Here is a 23698-nt window from a genome sequence, read left to right as displayed (position 1 = left end):
TACTTGGGTAGATGCAACCTCTCAATGTGCTCCTGTAAGTAATTCACAGTTATAACTGTTTATTATTCCACAATTACCTGTATCCTGGTAATTGAGGATAACTGCAACCAGTTAGTGACCTCAGAAGAGGAATGTAAACTCTGATGAAGACAGTATGAGGAGGCTGACCATGTGCCATCCATAGAGTTCAAAGACAGGGCTCCTACACAAATAGTCTATCAAATCTAAGCAACCAGAAAATGTGTGGCATAGTACAATCAATTTCTCAGAGCATGAGTTTCTCTAATAAGAAAATCCTGCTGTGTGGGAAAAATAACCAGAAGCAAACCATCAGGGAAGAAGTACAATAGGGCAACTCTCTTAGACTTAGGGGAACTGAATGTTTCATTTTCCATAGTTGATATTCTGACACCTAAAATGTGGACCCTGATAATTTCAAAGAGTATCTGAACCACTGAATCATCAATGGGATTACTGCTGGGTCTGATGATTTCATGTGGAGCTTAATCAGTGGGCTTCCAGCCCATCTCCATCTTCAAGGCGGAAGCTCTGAAATTTTTTGATTTCATATCCAACTGCTCACAAAGTTGATCATAAGCATAAGCATCAAGGCAAACTACATGCAAAGAGATGATCTGAAATTTGAGGATTCCAAACCCAACCACTCACCAAACTGACCACAAGCCTGAGGAGCAAGGGAAACCATGTGCAGAGGACACAGACAGCCTGGATATCTTACTGCAGTTACCATTACCTCAAGTAGAGCACTCGCGATTGGATGATGAATCTAAACAAGTACTTCAAGGCTTTCAAAGCAGCAAAAAGTAACTCCGTCTTGCTGGAGTCTTCTGCATTAGCCACATAAAAGTTCAGTACCTTGGAGAGTTTCCTTGAAAGGGAGAGAAAGAAAATTAATCATGGGAAATATGCTGCACTGAGGATTGGGGTAAGTGATACAGGAAGGGAAGCTGGCAACTGGGAGATAGAAGTTATGATTCTAAAGACACCTCCATTGAGAGGGAATTAACTCTTCAGCCCTCAGTTTCCTCATTTGTAGTTTAGAAATGCTGAGAAGGGACTCAAATTATGAGCACAATGCAGATGCACATGTCAGGGAGGGGTTATGCCTGACTAATGTATTCACTCGCCTTTACCCATTTTGGAATTTATAAATATGGAGCCAGGTGGAAACATCACTTAGCATGGTTTGAGAATACAATCTTTCTCTCTAGAACAACCATGCTTTGAATATCTCTGTTAACAATCCTCTTGTGGGATTTCAGGTTGCTCTTTGGGTCTTCCCAGATTCTGTGGACTAGACAGGATCTTGGTCCCTAACTCAGACTTTTCAAGGCACTAACTGATACTATGAATTTTCTTTCTATGGGTATCTCAGCTTTACCAGAACGCAGCAAAAAGTCAAAAAGTACACAAACACACAGAACTCTGTGAAAGATTAACGATTACTGAAAATACACCCAGGGCCCAGCATGGTAGCCTAGCAGCTAAAGTCCTCGCCTTGCACACGCTGGGATCCCATGCGGGTGCCAGTTCTAATTCCGGTGGCCCCGCCTCCCATCCAGCTCCCTGCTTGTGGCCTGGGAAAGCAATCAAGGATGGCCAAAGGCCTTGGGACCCTGCACCTGCATGGGAGACCCAGAAGAGGCTCCGGGCTCCTGGCTTTGGATCAGTGCAGCTCTGGACCTTGTGGCCATTGCAGTTGCTTGAGGGGTGAATCATCAGAAGGAAGATCTTTCTCTCTATCTCTCCTCTCTGTATATCTGATTTTCCAATGAAAATTTAAAAAAAAATCTTAAAAAAATATACACGGGTTACTATGACGTAGGGGGTCACATGTGGCTTGTTGTGATTAAGATTCTCAGTGACACAATTTCCTCATTTTTAGCTGCTGCCCATGGGGTCAGTGAAGCTGCTGGGTGGCATGAATCAGCTTCTTCACTCCAGAGGACTTCAGAACCATCCTGTTGGCAGGTCACCATGGCCGCATGACCCCTTTTGTATGGAACTTGTGTTCTTGTACCTTTGTTGCTCCCCGAGCTTAGAAAAGGACACCAGAAACCAAAGATCTAACCTGACATATCAACTGGCAACAGGTGACATGATCTGACATAAATCAGAATCCAAAGGAGCATTTACCTAAAATTCCAGCTACATAGTACTACTGCCACTATTTATCACATTACTCTGCATAAAAACTAGAGTGCAAGGGGATAAAATACAAGGAGTGAGAGTGTTACACATAGTGCCCTAGTATGTTGTACACTTCGCGGAGACGTGCAAGATAAACACACACTCTTTTCTTTAGTCAAGGGCTCACAAATTAACCTTAGAAAGAAGGCTACACTGTGCAAAGGGTAGGACGAATTCCCTCTAATGCAGAAAAAAGAAAACAAAAATCAAATATTCTCCCACCCTTTAAGTAACAAGCCATACTGGGCACAGGTAGTGTAGGGCATGGCCTGCTCTTCCATCAGACTGTTTTATTTAATTCACCATTTAATCCCATTGGTGTCTTGGTGCCAATCCTATCGACAACCAGTTACAAAGATGCTGAATCTAATCATGTGTCCTGCATTCTGCTCCTACCTGACTTTGATTCTTCACTTACATGCTCTGGATTGTTAGATGAATTTGATAGCTTTTCTCAGGATAAAATAACCAGATAATTCTATCACGATTCTTAGAAAAAAAATTTTTACAGAAAGGCAAAAACCCCCTCTTGTTTCTCAATGACTGAATCGTTAGAGAACATACTTAGTGATTCAACAAGTCACACCTCCCCTGAGTCAGACTTACACATAGGCCAACGTGGCACTGAAGTGCTTGTAAATGTAGGTTTCAAGTACAGGGTTAAAATGCTGGAACTTGATATCTCCAATCAGTGAAATTATAAACACCTGCCAACGGTAAGAAATATGAGTAGCAGCAAGGTACATTTTGACATGTAGGTGCCTGCTTGTTTTTCTGCATCATGTTTGCAGCATTTTCCTCCTACTATTCCAGGGATTTATGTTTAACACCAATACAGAAACTTAAGTGCTGGGCCCCGTGCTAACTGCTGTGAATAAATCAATACAAGCCATCAAGCTTTGTCTTGGGGAACTTCCAGTCTCAGAAAAAGGGAAGTTGGAGCACAGGTCACATCATCAGTCAGGAAGAAAACACAGGAGGAAAAGGAGGACCAGAGAAGGGGTTTCCAGAGGAACAAACTCTAACCCAGGGATGTTGCTTAGGAAACATCTCATAACATGCTCTTCCCGAGTGCAATGTCAATTCCTCCAAAATGGACTTTCACCTGAGCTTTGCCTTCCAAGTTCCCCATTCTGTGTTACCTCTCATCACTCTCACAGGTATAATCTACAAATCACCACAGTGCCCTGTCTCATGACAGAAAAGGACAAGAAAGAGGCACTTGGGACTTCCAAGAATGCCCACTCACAGCTTCTTCGCTCTGTTCCACAGAAACCTGTCTGTAGACCTTATCCCATGATACCCAAAATAATAACTTCTTTCCAATCAACCTGACCTGATCAGAATTCATTTTATTTTGCATCCATAATTTCAATGGGATGATCACTTCTTGAACCTGTCAACCTCTCCAAGTTGGGGAATCATGTAAAGTTGAAATTTGCCTTCCTTCCTAGCTGCAACATTTAGGTAAAACCCTGCCCTGTTTCCCAACAATGAGAAGTCAAGGCTTGGTTTGACAATCTGGCTCTTACCCCTCCACTCCAACCTCTGACCTCAAATTTTCAAAACACTTTTCTCTGGGCTGATTTCAGGCCTGGAATACATTGCATATTTACATACTTTGTGTGACAAAATTATCTATACACAGGACCTAATGGGGCAAAGTTTCATCCCTGGTCTGTAAATTCAATCTCTTGTATAAATATACAGGAGAGGGACCAGCATTGCAGTGCACTAAGTTAAGCCACTGCCTGTAATGCTGGCATCCCATTTGCACGCTGGTTCAAGCTTTGGAGGCTTCATTTGCAATTTAGCCCCTGCTAATGAATCTGAGAAAATAGTAGAAGATAACTCTCATATCCTTAGCTCCCTGTACCCACATAAAGGACCCATAAAATATTCCTGGCTCCCAGCTTCAGCCTGATCCAGCCCCACCTGCTACAGCTATTTAGGGAAGTAAGGAGTAAGGAAGTAAGGGAGACATCAGAAGGAATACTTTCTCTCTCTGTAGCTCTGACTTTCAAATAATAAATAAATCCTTAAAGGCTGAATTAAAGTAGTTCCTCATTTCTAATGTAAACTCCTTCCTTTCCTTAATGAGAACAAGACAGCATGTCAAAAGTAAAATATAACAAAAAATAAGAAAACAAGGGTTTGGGTTTGTTTCTAAGTTTACTTCTGAGGATCGAAGTTATGGAAATCATAAGAGAGATACTTACAAATATTTATGCAGGACAACCTTCATAGCAATTATTTACAATAGTGAACTACTGAAACCTGTACAGCTTGAAGAATAGACACTAGATAATATGCTGAATTGCTTACCAGTGCATCAAACACAAGGAAGTCATACGTTTCATTGTCTGACATTTCCATCATTATGTTAAAAAGCGCATCTAGCGTATCTTGCAAAAACTGAAGAATAAAAGAGAGGTTATTATGACATTTCCATGATGACTGGATAAAGCTCCATCTTGCAGAGATTTTGCAACAATTAGGTTTTCAATAGAGTAGCTTTTAATTATTATCTCAGACACTGGCATAATTGTTTAGCAATGCAGATAAGAAGTTAATCATATAACTACCTTCATCTAAACTATTTAACTAACAGCATAGTAGTTATAATTTTATCCATGAATATAGAACATACCTTCACAATCTCTCCTCCATCCACCTCCATTAACTTCCTTAGGTTGTGTTTAATGTTCTGCGAGTTGGAGCGCCAATTTAACAAGCCTAACAGGTCAACTAGGAACAAGGATCACAAACCAAAAACATTAGATGCCAAGTACAAGGAACAAGCCACACCAGTTTAGGACACATCTCTGGAATTCTCTAATGAAGATAACTGCCCTTCGTAGCAGCTTCTTCAAGAACAGCCTGATAAATTCTTTTTTTTAAAGATTTATTTATTTTTATTACAAAGTCAGATATACAGAGAGGAGGAGAGACAGAGAGGAAGATCTTCCGTCCGATGATTCACTCCCCATGTGAGCCGCAACGGCCGGTGCTGCACCGATCCGAAGCCGGGAACCAGGAACCTCTTCCGGGTCTCCCACGTGGGTGCAGGGTCCCAAAGCTTTGGGCCGTCCTCGACTGCTTTCCCAGGCCACAAGCAGGGAGCTGGATGGGAAGTGGAGCTGCCGGGATTAGAACCGGCGCCCATATGGGATCCTGGCATGTTCAAGGCGAGGACTTTAGCCACTAGGCCATGCCGCTGGGCTCCTGATATATTCTTCTAATGCACAATCTCCTATCCATGCCATAGGAAATTTTGTGGTCCTTCAACATCTTCAAAGAGAAAAGAAATTAACTGTAGATGTCCAAAATAAAATAATACATCTGGCTGGAACTCAAACTTCCCAACTAATGTTGGATAAGTCTTAAAAAGTAAACAAAAACATTTCTATTCAACCTAGGTATTTTTAACTAGCTGCATCTTTAATCTGTACTTTGCTACTATTATTCTCTGGGCATATTCAAAAGGGAAGAGGAACATTTATGCAAGAGTTCACAAATGGATTGGAGTTTTTTTTTTTCCAGTTTTTAGATGAAGAAATTGAGGTTTTCTGAAATTACATTACTTTCCTTACGTCAGGCAATTGCTAGGCAGTGGTAGAAGTAAAATTCAATTGTAGATTTATCTGATTCCAAACACTTGTCTTCACTATCATTTTACCTCCCTAGAATTCTTCTAAGAAATAGATAAGCAAATCACAGGTTGCTATTTCAAAGGAAAGTGAACCAATCTATAGCCCTTAACATAAGTCTGGGATAGCAATAAAAATTTATTTTTGGATTTATGACTGCCAAGCTGGAGCTGAGAAGACCTGAAGCTAGGAGCCAGGAACTTCTTCCTGGTCTCCCACAAGGGTATAGAGTTCCAAGGCTTTGGGCCATCCTCTACTGCTTTGCCGGGCCATAAGCAGCGAGCTGGATCAGCAACAGAGCAGTCAGGACATGAATGGCATCCAGCAGGGATCTCAACACTTGCAATGTGAGGATTTAGTCACTGAGTCATTGTGCTGGATCCCCATTATTTTCTTTCATTTAGTCAGCAATCAACTTGCTATTTCTCAAACCAAAGCAGATTCTGAATACCTATGTGTCTTTGCATATATTCTTCCCTTTGTGTAAAATGACCAGGAATGTGGGGTGTCTGGCTTATCCCATGAATTTGAGCTGCCTGCATCTACATTTTATCCCATTGTTGATGAATACATGAAAGGAAGAGAAACAAGGAATCATGTGGAGGTTGGCATAGCACTCAACGCAATTCACCAATGTGTTCAATCATTCAGCAAATATTTAATAACAGGCACTGTGCTAGGCTTATCCACTGAGGCACTACTTTTACCTTCTCCACTTTCTACTTTTGTCACAGGCAAGTCAACTGTACCACCAGTTCCTTCATTCCAGGGTTGCCATCTAGGATAATGGATTTTGACCTTGTGGTCAGTGTTGTTGTGTAATGATTAAGGTTGCTGTCTGTGGTGCTGGCAACCCATATAGGCACCAGTTCACGTCCCGGCTGCCCTTCTGATCCAGCATCATGTGAGTATGCCTGGGGAATGGATAGTGGAGGATGATTGAGTGGTTAGGCCCCTGTACCCATGTGGCAGTCCTGGAAGAAGCTCCTGGCTGCTGGCTTTGCACCAGATTAGCTCCAGCTACTGTGGCCATTTGGGAAGTGAGCCAACAGATGAAAGATCTCTTTCTGTAACTCTGAGTTACAGAAAGTTACAGAAAGTTACAATCTTAAAAAAAAAGACACTTAAAGAAGCACTTGCATTTTCTAACCTTCTAAGTACCTCTCCATCAGCTGGAGGCTGATTTCCTTGTGACTCCTGCCTAACACAAAGGAATGCATTTTGGCTTCTGGTTAACAATCAAGTCCCAGGGTTAAGTACAGTAACTGTGTTATAAAACAGCTTAGAACTGCTGTGTTTCTGAGACTTAAACAGGTTGTTGCATGTAATGGGAGTTTGTTTCCTGGCTGCACAGCATCTATGAAATGTATTTATGCATCACAGTTTGTTTATCTTTTTTACTGTCAGTAACATTGGAATTGCTTTTAGTAATTGTTGCTATCACAGGCAAGTCTGCTATAAACATCCTCATATGCCTCCTGCAAACAGGTGCAACAGATTTCTTAGGGTGTAAGCCAAGAGTAAAATTTCTACAGAATTGGGCATAACTAGCTTCCATCATATCCAGATGTTACCCAGATTTTCAAATTTATACTCTCATCAAAAATGTTCAAGTCAGGTACTCCCAAAACTCAAGTAATGCTGAAAGACAAATACAAGCATTCATGCCAGTGACTGCACTGATACAAAATAGAAATGTGAAAATTCAACAGTATTTTGGGGGGGAGGTTATAAATTTGTTAAAACCATAAAGAAAAGCAAGAAAGTGAAAATTCCCAAATTTAGGCTGGCAATTGCCTTTGGGAGAGGATTAAAAAAAAAGACATAAAATTCATAAGCTTAGGCGTGGTCAATATCCTGCTTTCAAAATTCTGCTAACTATGAAACGAGACAGCACACCAACCAATTTAAAGCTGAGTTTTATGGTTAGTAAACTGGGGAGGGGGTGATGATGGCAATGATAGGGCACTCAAGTCCCAGGGTGTGGAGGGTAAAACAAGACGAGGAAGTTAAGGGACATACACATGGCTTCAGCCCCAAAGGGACACGAATTCCCTCCCTTTTTTCTGAACAATGACTCCATTCTGTCTTTACCTGGACTGAGCCACAAATGGTCCCATTAAAATGGCCTTCCTCACAAATACAGTCCAATCACGAAAAAGTGTGTGTGTGAGAGAGAGAGAGAGAGAGTGACAGAGAGAGAGAGACAGACAGACAGAGAGACAGCTCAATTGGCTGCTCCTCCCATTCCAAGTGCTAGAATCCCATATAGGTGCTGGTTTGTGTGGCTGTTCCACTTCTGATCTAGCTACTACGTACAGCTTAGAAAAGCAATAGAGAATGGCCCAAAGCCTGCGGGCCCTGCATCTGCATTGGAAAGCAAAAAAATCTCTCTGGCTTCTGGCTTCAGATCAGCTCAGCTTTGAACACTACAGCCAATAGGGAGTCAACCAGCAAATACAAGATATTTCTGCATTTCCTCTCTGTCAATCTACCTTTCTGCTTAAGACAAATAGATCTTTACTTTTAAAAAGTGGGCCACTGGGCCTGCGCTGTAGCTTAGCAGCTAAAGTTTTCGTCTTGCATGCACCAGGATCCCTTATGGGGGTTGGGTCTAAACCCGGTGGCCCTGCTTCCCATCCAGCTCCCTGCTTGTGACCTGGGAAAGCAGTCAAGGACGGCCTAAAGCCTTGGGACCCTGCACCTGAGTGGGACACCCGGAAGAGGTTCCAGGCTCCTGGCTTCAGATCGGCGCAGATCCAGCCGTTGTGGTCACTTGGGGAATGAATCAATGAATGGAAGATCTTCCTTTCTGTCTCTCCTCTTTTCTGTATTTCTGTCCTTCGAATAAAAATTTAAAAAAGAATGGGACATACAACACATGCTTGTCAGACAGCACAATGGTTTTAAACTTAAAACTTTCTCAGGTCTGAATCTCAGTGTGAGAAGAGAACAGTAACCTTTCTTACACAACAAACACTCTGATAGTTGATGATGGCTTATTAATAGCATCTCCTTTCTTGGGGTAAATTAAATTGGTTCTTTTTACTTTGTATTCATCAGAAGGAAACAAACCCATGAACAGCTCAAAATTCACTGTGCCTTGCAAAGCCCTGCTTTCTCTGGCACTCATGATGCACTTGCTGTCTCTCTAGGAATGGAAATGACAACAAAGCAAAGCATACAGTGCCATCCGATGAAGTGTTCTGTGATGATGGGAATGTGGCATATCTGTGCAGTTTAGTGAGAAAGTCACCAGTCACATGAACCCATTGGGCATCTGAAATGTGACTGGTCTAACTGAAGGGCTGATTCATAGTTTTATTGAGCTATTTTCCTTTTCATTACTTTTGATTGGCAAATTAGACTTGCATGATGTTTTGCTATGGTTACATACTGTGCAATGACTGAACAAAGCTAACATGCAACACCTCACATACTTGTGTTTTTGTTGTGAGAAAATTTAGCATCTACTCTTACTGATTTTCAAGGATACAATAGCCAATTAACTAGCGCATCATCCCACACAGATCTCTTGAACTCATCTTTGACCAACATCTTCTCAATTCTTTCATCCCCTTGTCTTAATCCAAATTTTATAAGCTACCCATGTCTAGTGGCCATGGAACAGTACAGGTTTAGAGCCATTTAAAATCTGAGTGGATTAGATATTAGCAAATCAAGGGTTTAAATCAAGGTTTGTGCCCCATCAACAAGCTTTTCTGAATTTCTTATTTAGGAATAAAAAGCACACTGCAACAATGAACCCATCCAATCTGGCTACAAATATTCACATATTTTTAAACAAACCTATAGATCTAGTGTTAAAAGTTCACCATCCATTCGGCTATGTTTTCACATATGATATTTTGCAGCTGCCTATAGTACACCATTTAATTACATCATAGAATGTAAGCTGGTTCTGACAATTGGACATATGGGTTGGTTCCAGTACTACCCTACTATAAATCATAGGAAACTTCACCAGATAATCTTTGTGTACTTCTCTCCTTGTTTATTGAGAGTCAATTTCCAGGAGTGAGATTATTGGGTCAAAGGATCTGAAGTCATACACCTTTTATGTCATCCATAAATGCCACACCCTACATGTCTTATTAGAAACTTTATAATAGTTGCTTTATTCACAACAAAGATTATCATATGATGGACACAATTTTGTCACAGTTTCTATGAAGTCTAATTATGTTTTCTGGCTGAATTTTTGTTGAGTGCTCTTTTCCTGTCCCATGCAAATCAACTCTGAATTTCACTCTGCTAGTACTGTCACTTGTCCAAAGCTGCAGGACAATCTTTATTCTCCCAGCCAATTGTGATTCAACAGAACAAACCTAACTCTGGCCCCAGAATCTGATCCTTAGAAGTGCACCCATCTCCCATCTACATTGTTTAGTCTGTCTTTGTGCTTAAGTCAGATCTCTCACCACATTCCTCAAGCCAATCATATATAAAGCCAAAGGGACTAATCTGGATAGCACTGAGGATGTAGCACGTCCCAAGTCCCACAGTAATTGTATTCAGTAGGTCTCCTTAGACAAACAGCTTAAACAACAAGCTGTTACAGATGATCCGATGCTATGTGAGAGTCCAGTGAGTCACAACAGCTACTAGAGATGTGAAGGAGAAACACATCACAAAGCTTCAATTGAACTCCTCAGCTAATTTCATGGAAAAATCCTTTACTGCTTGGGAGAACAAAACAAGAGAGAGGACGCTCTACAGGGGAAAGATGGAAATTGCCCAGGAAGCCCTGTTCTTTGTTTTACCTACTTGGATGGGAGACAATGAGTCAATTTCTTTGCCAGCATCCTCATTACCAACATCTCTTGATGCAGATACTATAAAGAACATATTTTTTCCTGCCTTCAAAGACAGTAACATAAGATATTCAAACTTTATAGCCTCTGTAAATGAATGTATTGTTACGTTTTTGAACATAGTAGAAAATATTAAAATACTTATCATGCCTCTATACATGGAAAACAAAACTTAGGAGCTCTGCAAGTGATTTAATATGACCCAGAACAACATGTAAAGAGCAAAGAGTGGCCATCAATTGCCCAGCATGCCACCACACAGAACCTGGCCAACCAAGGACCCAGAGTTGGGAAGAGAAAACTCATCTGCATCTGGTCACCACCTACCATTCTGGGTGAGCTTTGTGGAGCAAATGAGGGTGGCAATCTGAAAGCTGTCTTTTGTGCTATCCTTGCTTGGGGTAAAGGTGACCTGGTTTTTGGATGCTTGAAGCTCTTTTTCTTCCATTTCCACCTTGGTTCCAGGCAAGGTCAAATAGAATTTAGCATCTTCCATTTTCTTATTGTCACCCTGAAAAAGAAGCTTATTAGGAGCACCAAACAATTAGCAATATGTCTTACACACAAACCAAGAATTGCTGTCATGAGGACATGCACAGCCAGCTTGAGATGCACAGACTTATCAAATGAAGGTGACAATCTCTTTCAGCTCTGCTACCCTTTCACAGTAGAAGCTCAGAAACTATCTGATCACGAACACAGGATGATAATCTCATCACTGAATGGATGTGTGAATGTTTGGGACTAGAACTCCATACTTTCTAGTTTCTGCTAGAAGGAAATAAATGTATCATAGATTAAAGTTGGATTTCATTTCCTTGAACTTATAAATGGTCATAGTTTTACTTCTCTAGCTTAATGGGAGATGAAATAGTTGTTTGTGGTTTCCAAAATGATTTACAAGCTAAGGAGATGTTAAGGAGACTACGGATCATTTAGACATATCTTACTGAGTTACCCATTGTAAGAAATTCCCTTTGACACAGCTGGATACATGGGGTCTTCCCTAATCTACTTCATTGTCTAAACCTCAGCAGAAAGCAATGGCTCAACAATGCTTAGAGAGCAGGAATGGAAACAAAACTGCCAGGGAGAGAAATAAGGTCCCTAGAATACAGAAATGGTATCTGGTTCAGGGTGATACGAAAGCCACATCCTACCACAACTACCACACTCCAACTGAGCCCAACAGCACAACTGTCCATACACCTAAAGCAGGATGCAAAGAGCAGATTAAAAGTCAGCCGGCTTTGCTATGCACTGCCCTGAACACACTTTGTTGGAGGAGGAAACTCTTAAAGACTAAATAATAAAGCAATTAACTCTCCACAAGGCCATTAGAACCCTGAAGTTAGTGATCACACCCACAGACTGCCAAGGGCATAGCACACTGAACTCTGGAGAGGTTCCAGCTACTTGTACAAATCAACCTGCAAGGTGGCTTCAAAGCCACTGTCAGAGGGAACAGATATTTCTCAGTCTTTTTCTGAGCCTTGTTCTCTTAGCACCACCTTATAAACCACCAGATCATGCCTCCCGTCCTGCAGAGTGGTACCATCCGGGTTCATCAGCTTCACAAAGGCCACTCCAAAGGGGCGCTCTGACTTATCTCTGGCTGAAAAGACAGAAATACGATGTGTCTAAGCAGTATGAAAAGACAACAGACCATGATGGCTATGGCAGATGTCAGTTTGTTCTGACTGGTGATGCTGAACTCTACAACAGTGAGTAAGTGTCCACAGTTCATAGACAATGTGTGACCCAAACTGGTCCCCCTCCCATGTATGCTCCTCCTCCTATATTCCCTAGTATAAGATTAGTACCCATTTGTTCATGCAAAAAAATATGTGAATGCTACTTTAGATTCTATTCCATGTTAATATCATGTTCTAAATACTTCTGGATGGGACTGCATTGTGGCAGAGTGGGTTAAGTCTCTCTGTGTGGTACCTGCATCCCATATGAGTGCTGACCTAACTTCTGACTGTTCCACTTGTCATCTAGCTCCTCGCTAATATGCTGAGGAAAGCAGAAAAAGATGGCTCAAGATGGCTCCTGTCAATGGCCATTTGAGCTATTCTAATGCTAGGGAATTGTGAATAAAGCTAGTAGGAACATACGCCAAACCCTGCCATACCCAAAACAAAAACAAAAACAAAAAGAGAGATAGAGAAACCATCCTTTGACGGGTCATCCATATCATGACTCAAAAAAAAAAATCTTTATCTGCCATAACTGGCCCCAATCCATGTGCAATCCGACTGCCTCCCTATCAATATAGCTCCAGCATGTTCCAGCCATTAGACTGGGCAACCATCAGCCGCAGTGCCTTTGTGTTTTCATATATAAACATATATAAACATGGACAAAGCTCAGATACACCTCACTGGATTCCTGTAGATAGTAAACTAGAGCTTCACTTCACACCTGGTACAAACTAGGACCTCAACACTTGCTAGTTTAGTAGAACCAGTCTCTATACTTATAAGTGCTAGATCCCAGGAGCCAACCAACTCTAGACAAAAAAAAATGTCTTGCTGTTGCTGATGTGGACTTGGTGGTGAAGCCAACGAGGGAGCAGCTATACTGAGGACACACTGATTTTTTCTTGCTCTTAAACAATATAGTTTAATAGCTATTTACACAGCCTTTATATTAAGTTTCAACTGAGGGTACTTTCCAAAGTTTGTGGAAAATGGAATTGAAAGATAAGTTCATTTGGAACAAAATGCTTTAAGATCCAAGTATCTGAGGTGCTTTCAAAAAATCCTGGCAATGCATATTTACAAAAAACCACACGCTTTGTAGAACTTTACTTACACGATTTAAATTACATGGTAGGATATACACAGGTTATATGCAACACTGTACTTTTCTATACCTGGGTCTTGGGTATCTTCAGATTGGTAACTTGAGGATTTTAGAACTCTCCCCTAAATATACTGAGGGATACCTGCATTATGTAGAACCATAAGAAATTACCTGTTTTAATTAGACTGTCTTAATCTACAAAAATGGCAGATTTACAAGATTCAACCTGCAAACACCATTGTTATCATAATTCCTATTATTTTTTTTCATCCTGAACTCATTTTATTTTGCAAAATAGATTTCTGTTCTGTCATTTTTTTCTTAAACCAAGTTCACTTGGTTTTACTCATCTTCAAATCCTAGCTAACATACAGGACATAAAATGCATACATGATTAGGTGCTGTGCTATATGCTCCCTGGTAATGCTTGGACTACCCTTGTAGCAGGCATCACTTCCTGTTCCCATGAATATCCTGCTATCAGAATAGAGAGCCTGCTGGTTATTATGAACATGGTGTTCATTACACTTACTTTGGAAATAAGCATGACATTTTCATGCAGTGCTATGTCAACAAGACACCTCTAGAAATTGTGACTCTTCTGAAGAGAATCAATTATCTCCTCTGTTCATATTTTACAACAGCTGGTTCATGAACTGTAATCTAAGCATTGAAATATTTCTGTTTAGAAAAGAACTATTTGGGAGACAAAGATGATGCAGTCTTCTTGCGATAGTTTGCCAGCAGGATATCAACACTTACAGTGAATATCAAAGAGGGATACATATCCTACAGCATTTCTTACACCAATATGTGTGGAACCTTTTTTTGGCCATACTACATCAATAAGCATCTTACAGAGCATCAATATACACAGGACATATTTTGGAGAAATTCTGATACAGCATGATTAACACAGCCCTTAAAAGTCCAGCTAAAGTCATCATTCTGATTTCCTTAGCATCAATTCTCTGAAATAAAGTTGTAAGTACCCACTGGTTTTGAATTATCTTTCCCCAGATACACAAAAGAACATGAGAAAAAATATTAGTGAAAATAACCTCCTAATACTTACATTCCTGAGATGACCTATGTCGGAAAGTAAATCTTATGTGACAGCGTGTAACCTCTTCTATTGCAATGGACACCTGCATAACGGTAAGGAGTAATTGTTCACAAAGACTCAGGACTTGGTACTCACAGTTCATTTCACAGATTTTTTACTATCAATTTTAGTACCTTTGCATAGGTTTTTATACAAACAGGACTGAGCTATTTTTCTTCCTTTCTTTCTTCCTTCCTTTAATATTAATTTATTTTTATTGCAAATATAGATTTACAGAAAGGAGACACAAAGAGAAAAGATCTTCCATCCAGTGATTCACTTCCAATGTAGCCACAACAGCTGGAGCTGAGACAATCCAAAACCAACAGCCAGGAGCTTCTTCCAGGTCTTCCACATGGGTGCAGGGTCCCAGGGACTTGGCCCACCCTCCACTGCTTTTCCAGGCCACTAGCAGGGAGTTGGATGGGAACCAGTGCCCATATGGGATCATGGCACTTGTAAGGTGAGGATTTAGCCACTGAGCTGGCCCTGGACTGAGCAATTTTCACATCAAAAGACTCTCAGGAGGCAATCATGTCACTATTGATCATTGTGTTATTCTGGGTATGGATATGTTACCAATTTGTAGTACTTTCTCAAGTAAATATGCTAGAGAGTGAAATTTGCGTATTAAATTTGCAGTACAGATCTACAAGAGGACCAGCAGAGTTAATGGTAAGTGGTATTAGCAACTAAGCTTTCTTTAGTGTGAAAAAGTCTGAACCCCATGCACACAGCTTTTTAATAGTATGCAAAATCCATTTACTTTTTTAAGATCCTTCATAGGCATGGACTTCAAAAATTCTAAACTGTAACAAACTTCTTTAAATTCCATTTTCTATGAACTTCTGAAGTACTCCTGCATCTTGATAGAGTAGTATAAAAGAGTCTACAACATCAGATAAATTAGGGGTAAGGAAGCCCTCTATTGCTTAAACACAAAACAAGGACAGTGAAAACAGCAGTGAGGCAATGAAAAGAACAGAGAATTTGTGATGAGTAGTTAAATCATGGCATTTTTACACACTGAAACATTATGCAAGCATCAAAATGTTTCTGAAGAACTTACAACAAAGTGGAGATAAGTAGTTTTAACATGCACTACACAGATTTGCATAAATAGCATCATTCAAATGATATACTACACAGAACTGTTTAAAAAAATCACTACTTTTGCGGTCAGATAGAAGCACAATCTTTCTTCAAATTTTCTTGGAACAGCTTGTATGTTGTAGACCATCAGAAACAGCCAACAGGACCTGGAACTCTGAAGTGGGCTCTAGTACAGTGCTGACTCTAAACAGGTCTAAGATCTTAGAAGTCGCTTCTTTAAATTCCAGAACCTGGTCAGACACAGAGCCTTCAACACTCATATGTTTTTATCTCAGGGCTAATGTGGAGCTCAAAGCAAATGAGTGATTGGAAAAGCACTTCAGAATCTGTCATATGTACATTTAAACTGAAAAGAGGCCTGAAAAACTTGGCTGGAAGCAACAAAGAGAGAAAATGCTAGGAAACCACTTGCAGAATGTGAAAATCTGTTAGGTTTTGCACTGTCTTGGCAGCCAACTGCATTATTATAACTGCAAGTTTCTCTATTCAAATTTCTATATGCTTATAAATGAGAAAGTTAAGAATGATGAATTTATTAAAAATAAATGTTCTTGAAGTTGGTGTTCTGCAATAGCAGGTTAAGCTACCATATGTACATTGGTTTGAATCCCAGCTATTTCACTTCTGATCCAGCACCCTACTAATGTGTCAAGGAAAACAGGGCAAGATACTCCATTGCCTGCAACCCTGTTACTTATGTGGAGACTAGGAGGAGATCTTGCCTCCTGGTTTTGTCTTGATCCAGACCTGAACCATCACGCCATTTGAGGAGTGAACCAGTGGATGAAAGATCTGTCTCTCACACACACACCCTCTGAACTCTGCCTTTCAAATAAATCTTTTAATTTGAAAAAAACCAATGTTCTTATACAGTATTACAGCTGTGACATAGGAAGTAATGCAATTGCCTAAGAAACTGGCATCCCAAGTTAGCCCAGTTCAGGTACTGGCTGCTCCACTTCCAATCCAGCTCCCTGTTAATACACCTGGGAAACCAGTGGAAGATGGACCAAGTCCTTTAGCTTCCACACCCACACAAAAGACATAGGAATCTCCTGGCTCCTGGCTTTGGCTTGGTCCAGCCCAGTCTGCCTGACTGTTGTAGCCACTGTGGGAGTGAATCACTCTTGTCTCCCCCATTCTTTCCTTCCTTCCTTCTTTCATTCGATAACTCTATCTTCTAATGAAACGTAACATTTTAAAAAAGAATTACAACTATTGTATCCCTAGGGAGAAGTTATCAAAAACTTCCATACATATTAAGAATGGTTTTTAATTAATGAATCTACCATGAAGTTTAACAGATGTCTGGGTTGCAAATGGTGAATTCTTACCTTGACAGTCTCATACCAACAGGGCTGCTTCACTTGGTAATACACCACTGATTTGTATTCTGAAACACCTTCATAGCCAGCTCCAGGATGGACTGCTTTCTTTGGATAGTATAGAAAAATTAGGAAGCAACATTACTGTCCAGTAAAGCAGAAGTCATATGTGGCCTTTCACTAATGTGTCTCACTGATGCCTTACACTGGCATCTGTAAAATGACTTAATCTCAGGCAAAATCAGCAAAGGAAAGCTAATTTTCTACCCCTTTACTGAAGGGTCTGTGTGTAAATCTGATAGCATTTAAGGGACCCAGAACCACACGAACACCTTGTTTGTTGTAACTAATTCTGTCTTAAATCCCCAGGTTCTTTAATCTTTGTTTTTATTTTCTCTCTCTAGAATCAGAGCCCAAGTGATGGTGACAGGGAGTTAGGTCACACAGGCAGATGCACCATTGTTTGAGATTTCTCCTTGTTGGCCACATTCTGCCTTAGAGATCTGATACACTGGTACAATTGGTTCACTCACACTCAAGCCTATCTTGCATCTTTTCCTAGTGATAAACCATCTAATTTAGTAGAACCTGGCCTTGATGCAGCACCTCCAACCTGGTTAGTAAAGCCATGAAATTAACCAGAATAAGACATGTACTTGAAATGAATAAGAGATTCAGCCTCCATCAACAGCACAAATAAGTCCCATACCATGGTCCATAACATTCTATTGCTCCCCATGACGTGGACTATGACTTAACCCAGTAAACCAGGCATCTACTCATATATAGTAAAATCCCTAGGGAGTGACAGATACTACTACTTCATTGTGCCCTCAAACTGTTATGCAGTAGACACTCCGTGAGTTGAGTGAACCAAGAAGTGATTCTTGGATTTCATAGCAGGTAACACTGGCTCATCCAAGAGGAGTTAGGTTCCACCTGGCATGGAGGCTTCTTAAAACTACCCCTACTTCTTCTCTTTGTCGTCAGACTGAAAGTATGCTTCTGCATATGGCACAAAGTTGTCAAACAGAAGGCCTCTCGATTGGACATCAGGATACTTGGATCCACACACAGCACTGCCACAACTTGTTTTCCAGTCTTTGGATTCTTAAAACTAAAGAGTAGTGGCAGATATCTTCCCCTTTAGGGATCTTGGTTTAACTATTCTCTGATGGGCACGCTGCCTTTGGTTCTGTTCACCCAGCCGAAGACCATGAGCCTTTCAACTCCCTAGAAGCACTTCCACATTTTCATTCAAGTGCCAGAGAACCCAACTCATCAAGCTTGAAAGTGGTTAAATGTCTTAACCATCACAAAGAAGCTGCAGCTCACACCTGCAATCATTAAGGGTTACAGCCATTTCTTAACCCAGGGAACATATGAAAGAAAGAGTCCAATTTACAACCAAACTCACTCTGATGTGGAGAATTCAGATTGGACAAGAAATCAATTGTAATTGTACAGAAGGGTTCCTGACAGTCACCACTCACCTCTAAGAGGTTGCCTTCCTCATCGAACACAGACATGGTCACCTCTACATTCTTGGGTGTCTTCTTCTTCCCTTTGTCAAACTCCCCGTGGATCAAGGTGATGTAAATGTCATTCCGAACATCTCCTGCAACATGACAGCCTATCCTTTGAGTACTGCTGAGAGGAGTAATTTTTAACATTCAGGATGCAATGAGACATGAAAGATTAATAAGATATAAAATGGCCTGGCTTTTTAATGAACTATATAGACCACAAATCTTTTATATGAAACAGGTTCAGTTTCTCGTATTCAAAAGGCTTGGAACACAAAATGTTTTGGAGTTATTTAGTATTTTAAAATACGTGCATATAAACTTCTACATAATCAGATTTCTTGCAAATGACAGCTAACTATAAACACAAAATGTTGTGTTGCATACACACATTATGCACAAATCCCAATGACATCCTGATACAACATTTTAAATAATTTTGTGCATGAAACCAAAGTTTACAATTTGGACTTTTTACCTGGGGCACTATATCAGCGGTTAAAAAGTTTTGGATTCAGGCCATTTAGGGATTTTGGATTTTCTGATTATAGCTGCCATAATTTGTTTCTTCAACTTGCCTCATTCTGCCTTTCTTGTGTGTCTTTGCAAGGTAAGTTTTTTTTTCTCAAATTAACTCTTTTCAGCAATAAAGCACTGTTGTATGAATTGCTGCTGCCAAAAATAAGTTCATATAATATTTGTCTTCTAGTGGCATATTGTTTTTTCAATAGTGTCTTGGAAGGAATGTGAAATTTTAAACATAGCTTGGAATAATGAAGGAAACTAGCGAGAACTCAATATGTAGCAGGCTCTGGAAAAAGTGTGTTATATGTACCACTTAAGCATATTACAGAATAATTTGTTCAGCCACAGAACAGCATCATGAGAAAAACACTATTTCCGAACACCTAGGGAGTACTTGGTATTTATTTAAATAAGCCTATTTATATTGATGTCAAAAAAGTTTTTTCTGCTTTTCTGAATAACCAGAAAAACATATAAAATTAATAATATATATCTTCCGCAGTGAAGAAAAAAACATAAACGTTACTAGGAATGAGCAGGAAAAGTGGGATAATTGAGAGGTACAGCCAATTCCTTAAGGAGAATACAAAGTATTGCAAAAGTGACTCCAAAACGGGTATCTGATTGTGATAGGCACCTACCCCCTAGACCAGCTATTACTTCAAGGGAAACCTACCCTGCCACACCTTGTCCTCACACCTCCAGCCTCAAGGACTATGAGAAGATATATTTATGCTTTTTAAGTCATCCAATCTATGGTGCAGTGGTAGGGTAGTCTACTAACAGTGAACTTAGTTTCCAGATCCAATATCAAGAAAATTCATTGAGAGGCAAGAGAGAAGATGATAAGGGAATTCTAACAGTGGCCTCAGAGAAACAGAAAAAAAAAGGCAAAGTGAGGGGTACCCTGCAGAGGGGAAGCTCCTGAGCCACTCTACAGAGGCTGGAGTACCAGGAGAGACTATTGTTTCATAAGCAGAGTAAAAACATAACTTCTAGTGATCTGAGACCATGACAGCAGAATACCTGGCCTAGGAGGCAGGTGCATGCAGAGCAGAGTGATGGGAGGGAGCGCCAAGCTGAGGGGGTTTACTCTGACCTGGCTTATCACCAAAACACTAAGGCAGCCCAATCAGTCTCTGGAAGAACTTGGGAATCTCTGTTACAGTTTTCCAAGTGATTCTGACTACCTAGGTGAACCACACACTGGCACTGGGAACCACTGTCTGAGATGAACTTTAAAGCCTGCTACAACTGGGGCTTTCTATGAGCCAATTCTATTGATAGAATCTTAAATTCCTTTTCTCAAGACACACTTCAAAGCCAAACTGGCCTTGTTCAAGGAATAAATTTCTCTGTTGTTTTTAGATTCCTGTCTTGCTCTTAACAGTAAAGTTGCCTTTATGTGGGGACTTTTACAATGGGATTTTTTTTCTCTTTTTTTTTTTAAAGAAGAGAAAATTTCCCTAGAATGTTGATGAATATGCATTAGGACTAAAGCAGCTTTGGAATGGAAGAAATAAGCAGATGAAGCACTATTTGACTTTATGAGAAAATCAGAATATATCATCCCATTTCACACACGTTACGTGAAAACAATGTATGCAGCAACAAATTGTGATCGACCCTTCGAGTAAGATCATACATTACTTTGAAAGAACCTGACTTTGGGAGCAGCAGGATAAACAGCTACTTGGGAAACTTTCATCCTATGTCAGAGGGTCATACTGAAGTCCTGTCTCCACCTGTGATCCGGCTTCTGGCTAGCGTACCTGGGAGGCAGCAGATGATGACCAAGTACTTGGGTTCTTGCCACACAAGTGGGAGACTCTGATGGAATTTTTGGCTCCTGGCTTTGGCCTGGACTAGCTAAGATCTTGAAAGAATTTGAGGAGTGACCTAGTGAGTTCTCTCCCTGTCTCTCTCCCTCTTCCTACCTTCCTTCCATTTTTTAAAATCTCTATTTCTAAGATTTATTTGTTTTTACTTGGAAGAATTACAGAGAGTGAGCCAGAGGGAGAGACAGGGAGACAGAGATCTTCTACCCACTTGATCACTCCCCAGATGGTCACAAGGGAGTTGGATTGGTCTGAAGCTAGGAGCTTCTTCAAGTTTCCCACCTGGGTGCAGGGTCCCAAGGCTTTGGGTCACACTCCACTGCTATCCTAGGCCATAAGCAGGGAGCTGGCTGGGATATAGAGCATCCAGGACACAAACGAGTGCACATATATCATATGCTGTAGGTAGATGATTAGTTGCCAAGCCACCATGGCCAGCCACTCTAATAATCAATTTTAAAAGTAAATAAATCAAATATACTAAAAAAAATAAAGACTCTGAATTTTATGCAGTAATAAGCTGGTCTTCTAGAATTTTTCTAAAAGGGCCTGGGTGCTTTGCTAATATTTTAATAATTTCAGTTAGTTTATGTTAATCCATTTCATAAATTCCTTGAAGGAATGATTTCCCCTTACTACATGCAGATTAGATTAAATGGTGAAGGCAGTGACTTCAGGAATTGCAGATCACCAATATGCCGTGGCAAAAAACATGACTTCAAAGTAAGAGAGGACAGACTGCTACTGACTTCCCTGTCACCACAAGCTCAGGGAAAGCCAGAGCAGAGGCTCTCCTGAACTTGGAACGGAGCACGGAGCCCACAGTGTGGGGGCAGCAGGACGCTAACAACGCCTCTTCTTGCCTGGATTGAGATTTTTGTGCTGTCATTTGCTCTCCTTAACAGAGGCTAAGGAAGCACTCAGGAAGGGTTTGTGGTGAGACAAAGAAGAGTAAGTACAAAGTTGTGTTACATTATCCAACATCATTTTGAGCTTACACACTGACTAGCTTTTTAGGGTACAAATAGGCAGCCCTGTTTGTATTTCCTTGGACCAGTTGCCACTGGACTGCAGTCAATCCTTACTGCAGTTCTGCTTTCTGGCTTTCAGTTACCTGAGGCCATCATGCTCTGAAAACATTAGACACATAACTTCAGAAATAAACAATTTGAATAGTGTGGTGACATCTCACACTGTCCCGCTCCTTGTGTGCTAATCATCCCTTTGTCTGCATCTCCAAATTGTATATACACTTACCAGCCTGTCAGTCACTTGTCAGCATCTTTGTTATCGGACTGTTGTGCTATCTCCGGGCTTGTGCTAAGTAACCCTTATCTGACACACTCATAGCTTTAAAGTGCAAGAGTGTTGGCAACTGGGATACAATAAGGAGAAGCCATACAGTGCTTCTTTGAAGTGAAAAATGTGCAAGTTTACAAAACAAAAAAACAAAGGACATATATTGTTTGGTTCTGCTGTTTCAGGCATCCTTGCTAGTCTTGTAACATATCCCTGTGGAGAAGAAATGGCTGCTGTAACCAGCTTTACATATCCTAGTGTCCTCAACCATTCAGTGAGCAGTAACTGCTGGATGGGGAAAGGAAAACAGGTGAGTCATGCAGAGTGTTTACCTGGCAGTATAATTTCAGGGAAGCCCATTTTCCGAGCTATTGCTGTTGATCTATCAATCAAATGGGAAAAATTCTTCTGAATTTGTGAGAGATCACCTGGCAGTAGCTTCAAGGAAACCCAAAGTCCTTTAAAGAGAGAGGAGAAACTTTTGGTATTTTTGTCTTAACTGTACAAAACACACACATCAATGTTGAGAAAAAGACATGAGTTATATAATAGCAAGATACCATATTATAAGGCATAATTTCACTCCCTGTTGACACAAAATTTTAATGATACTACCACCAAAATAACAGGAAATGTAAAGTATGCTACAATATAGTGAAATACTTGTTAAGAAATCATGAATAACTCATTAGAAGAAAATAAAAGTTCTCCACAAATAACAAGACATGAATATATTTAATTCATAAAGAAGCCAAGTTTACAAATGTTGGGCAAACCAGAAATGGAAAAAAAAATATGTATGCTCTATGATTACTACTGTGATTCATTCATAAACAGCTTTTGGTATCTGAGAAGGGCAACTTTAGGGAACTCATCAATGCATAGAGAAGCCTCAAGCAGTCTTCGCAAATGCAATAGGGTAATCAGGCAGATCTTCCTCTCTGACTTTCCAACAAAAATAAATAAATCTTTTAAAAAAGAAAAAGGCAGATTTACAGAGAGAAGAACAGAGAGAAAGATCCTTTGTCCACTAGGTCAATCCCAAGTGGCCACAATAGCAGGACCTGAGCCAATCCAAAGTCAGGACCCAGGAACTTCTTCCAGGTCCCCCAAGAGGGTGCAGGGTCCCAAGGCCACAAGCAGGGAGCTGGATAGGAAGTGGAGCAGCCGGGACATGAACCAGTGCCCATACGGGACCCTGGCCCTTGCGAGGTGAAGATTTAGCCACTGAGCCATCACACAAGACCTGATATAAATCTTTAATAATAATAATAATAATAAAACAGTTCCATACATCTGTCAATTTTTATTGTGAACCAATTTACTCTTCGGTGCATTCTCAGTTTTAGCATTTAACCCCCGAGGTCAGCAGTCCCTAACATAACAGAGGCTGTTTGGTATCAGAGAAAATTAATGATAGGGCCGGAGTCCAAGAACCTGGCTCTGAACACACCAAGTCT

The 23698-nt window shown here is 40.5% G+C and overlaps 1 protein-coding gene across 1 annotated transcript in view; it reads right to left on the bottom strand.

Moving 5' to 3' along the window:
- The window catches only part of DOCK5 (dedicator of cytokinesis 5), a 197263-nt gene that overhangs the window by 64359 nt on the left and 109206 nt on the right, over positions 1-23698 (bottom strand). Inside the window, exons 13-22 of the mRNA XM_058670037.1 lie at positions 22571-22696; positions 18544-18668; positions 17060-17158; positions 14583-14655; positions 12208-12311; positions 11024-11207; positions 4862-4959; positions 4537-4626; positions 2818-2918; positions 755-889 (exon numbers count right to left, since the gene is read on the bottom strand). Coding sequence (XP_058526020.1) covers positions 755-889; positions 2818-2918; positions 4537-4626; positions 4862-4959; positions 11024-11207; positions 12208-12311; positions 14583-14655; positions 17060-17158; positions 18544-18668; positions 22571-22696 — 1135 coding nt within the window. The remainder of the gene's footprint in view (positions 1-754; positions 890-2817; positions 2919-4536; positions 4627-4861; positions 4960-11023; positions 11208-12207; positions 12312-14582; positions 14656-17059; positions 17159-18543; positions 18669-22570; positions 22697-23698) is intronic.

This window comes from Ochotona princeps, chromosome 11 (genome assembly GCF_030435755.1).
Source record: "Ochotona princeps isolate mOchPri1 chromosome 11, mOchPri1.hap1, whole genome shotgun sequence".
Lineage (NCBI taxonomy): Eukaryota > Metazoa > Chordata > Mammalia > Lagomorpha > Ochotonidae > Ochotona > Ochotona princeps.
Note: the sequence above shows the minus strand (reverse complement) of the source record. Positions and strands in the feature narration are given on the sequence as shown.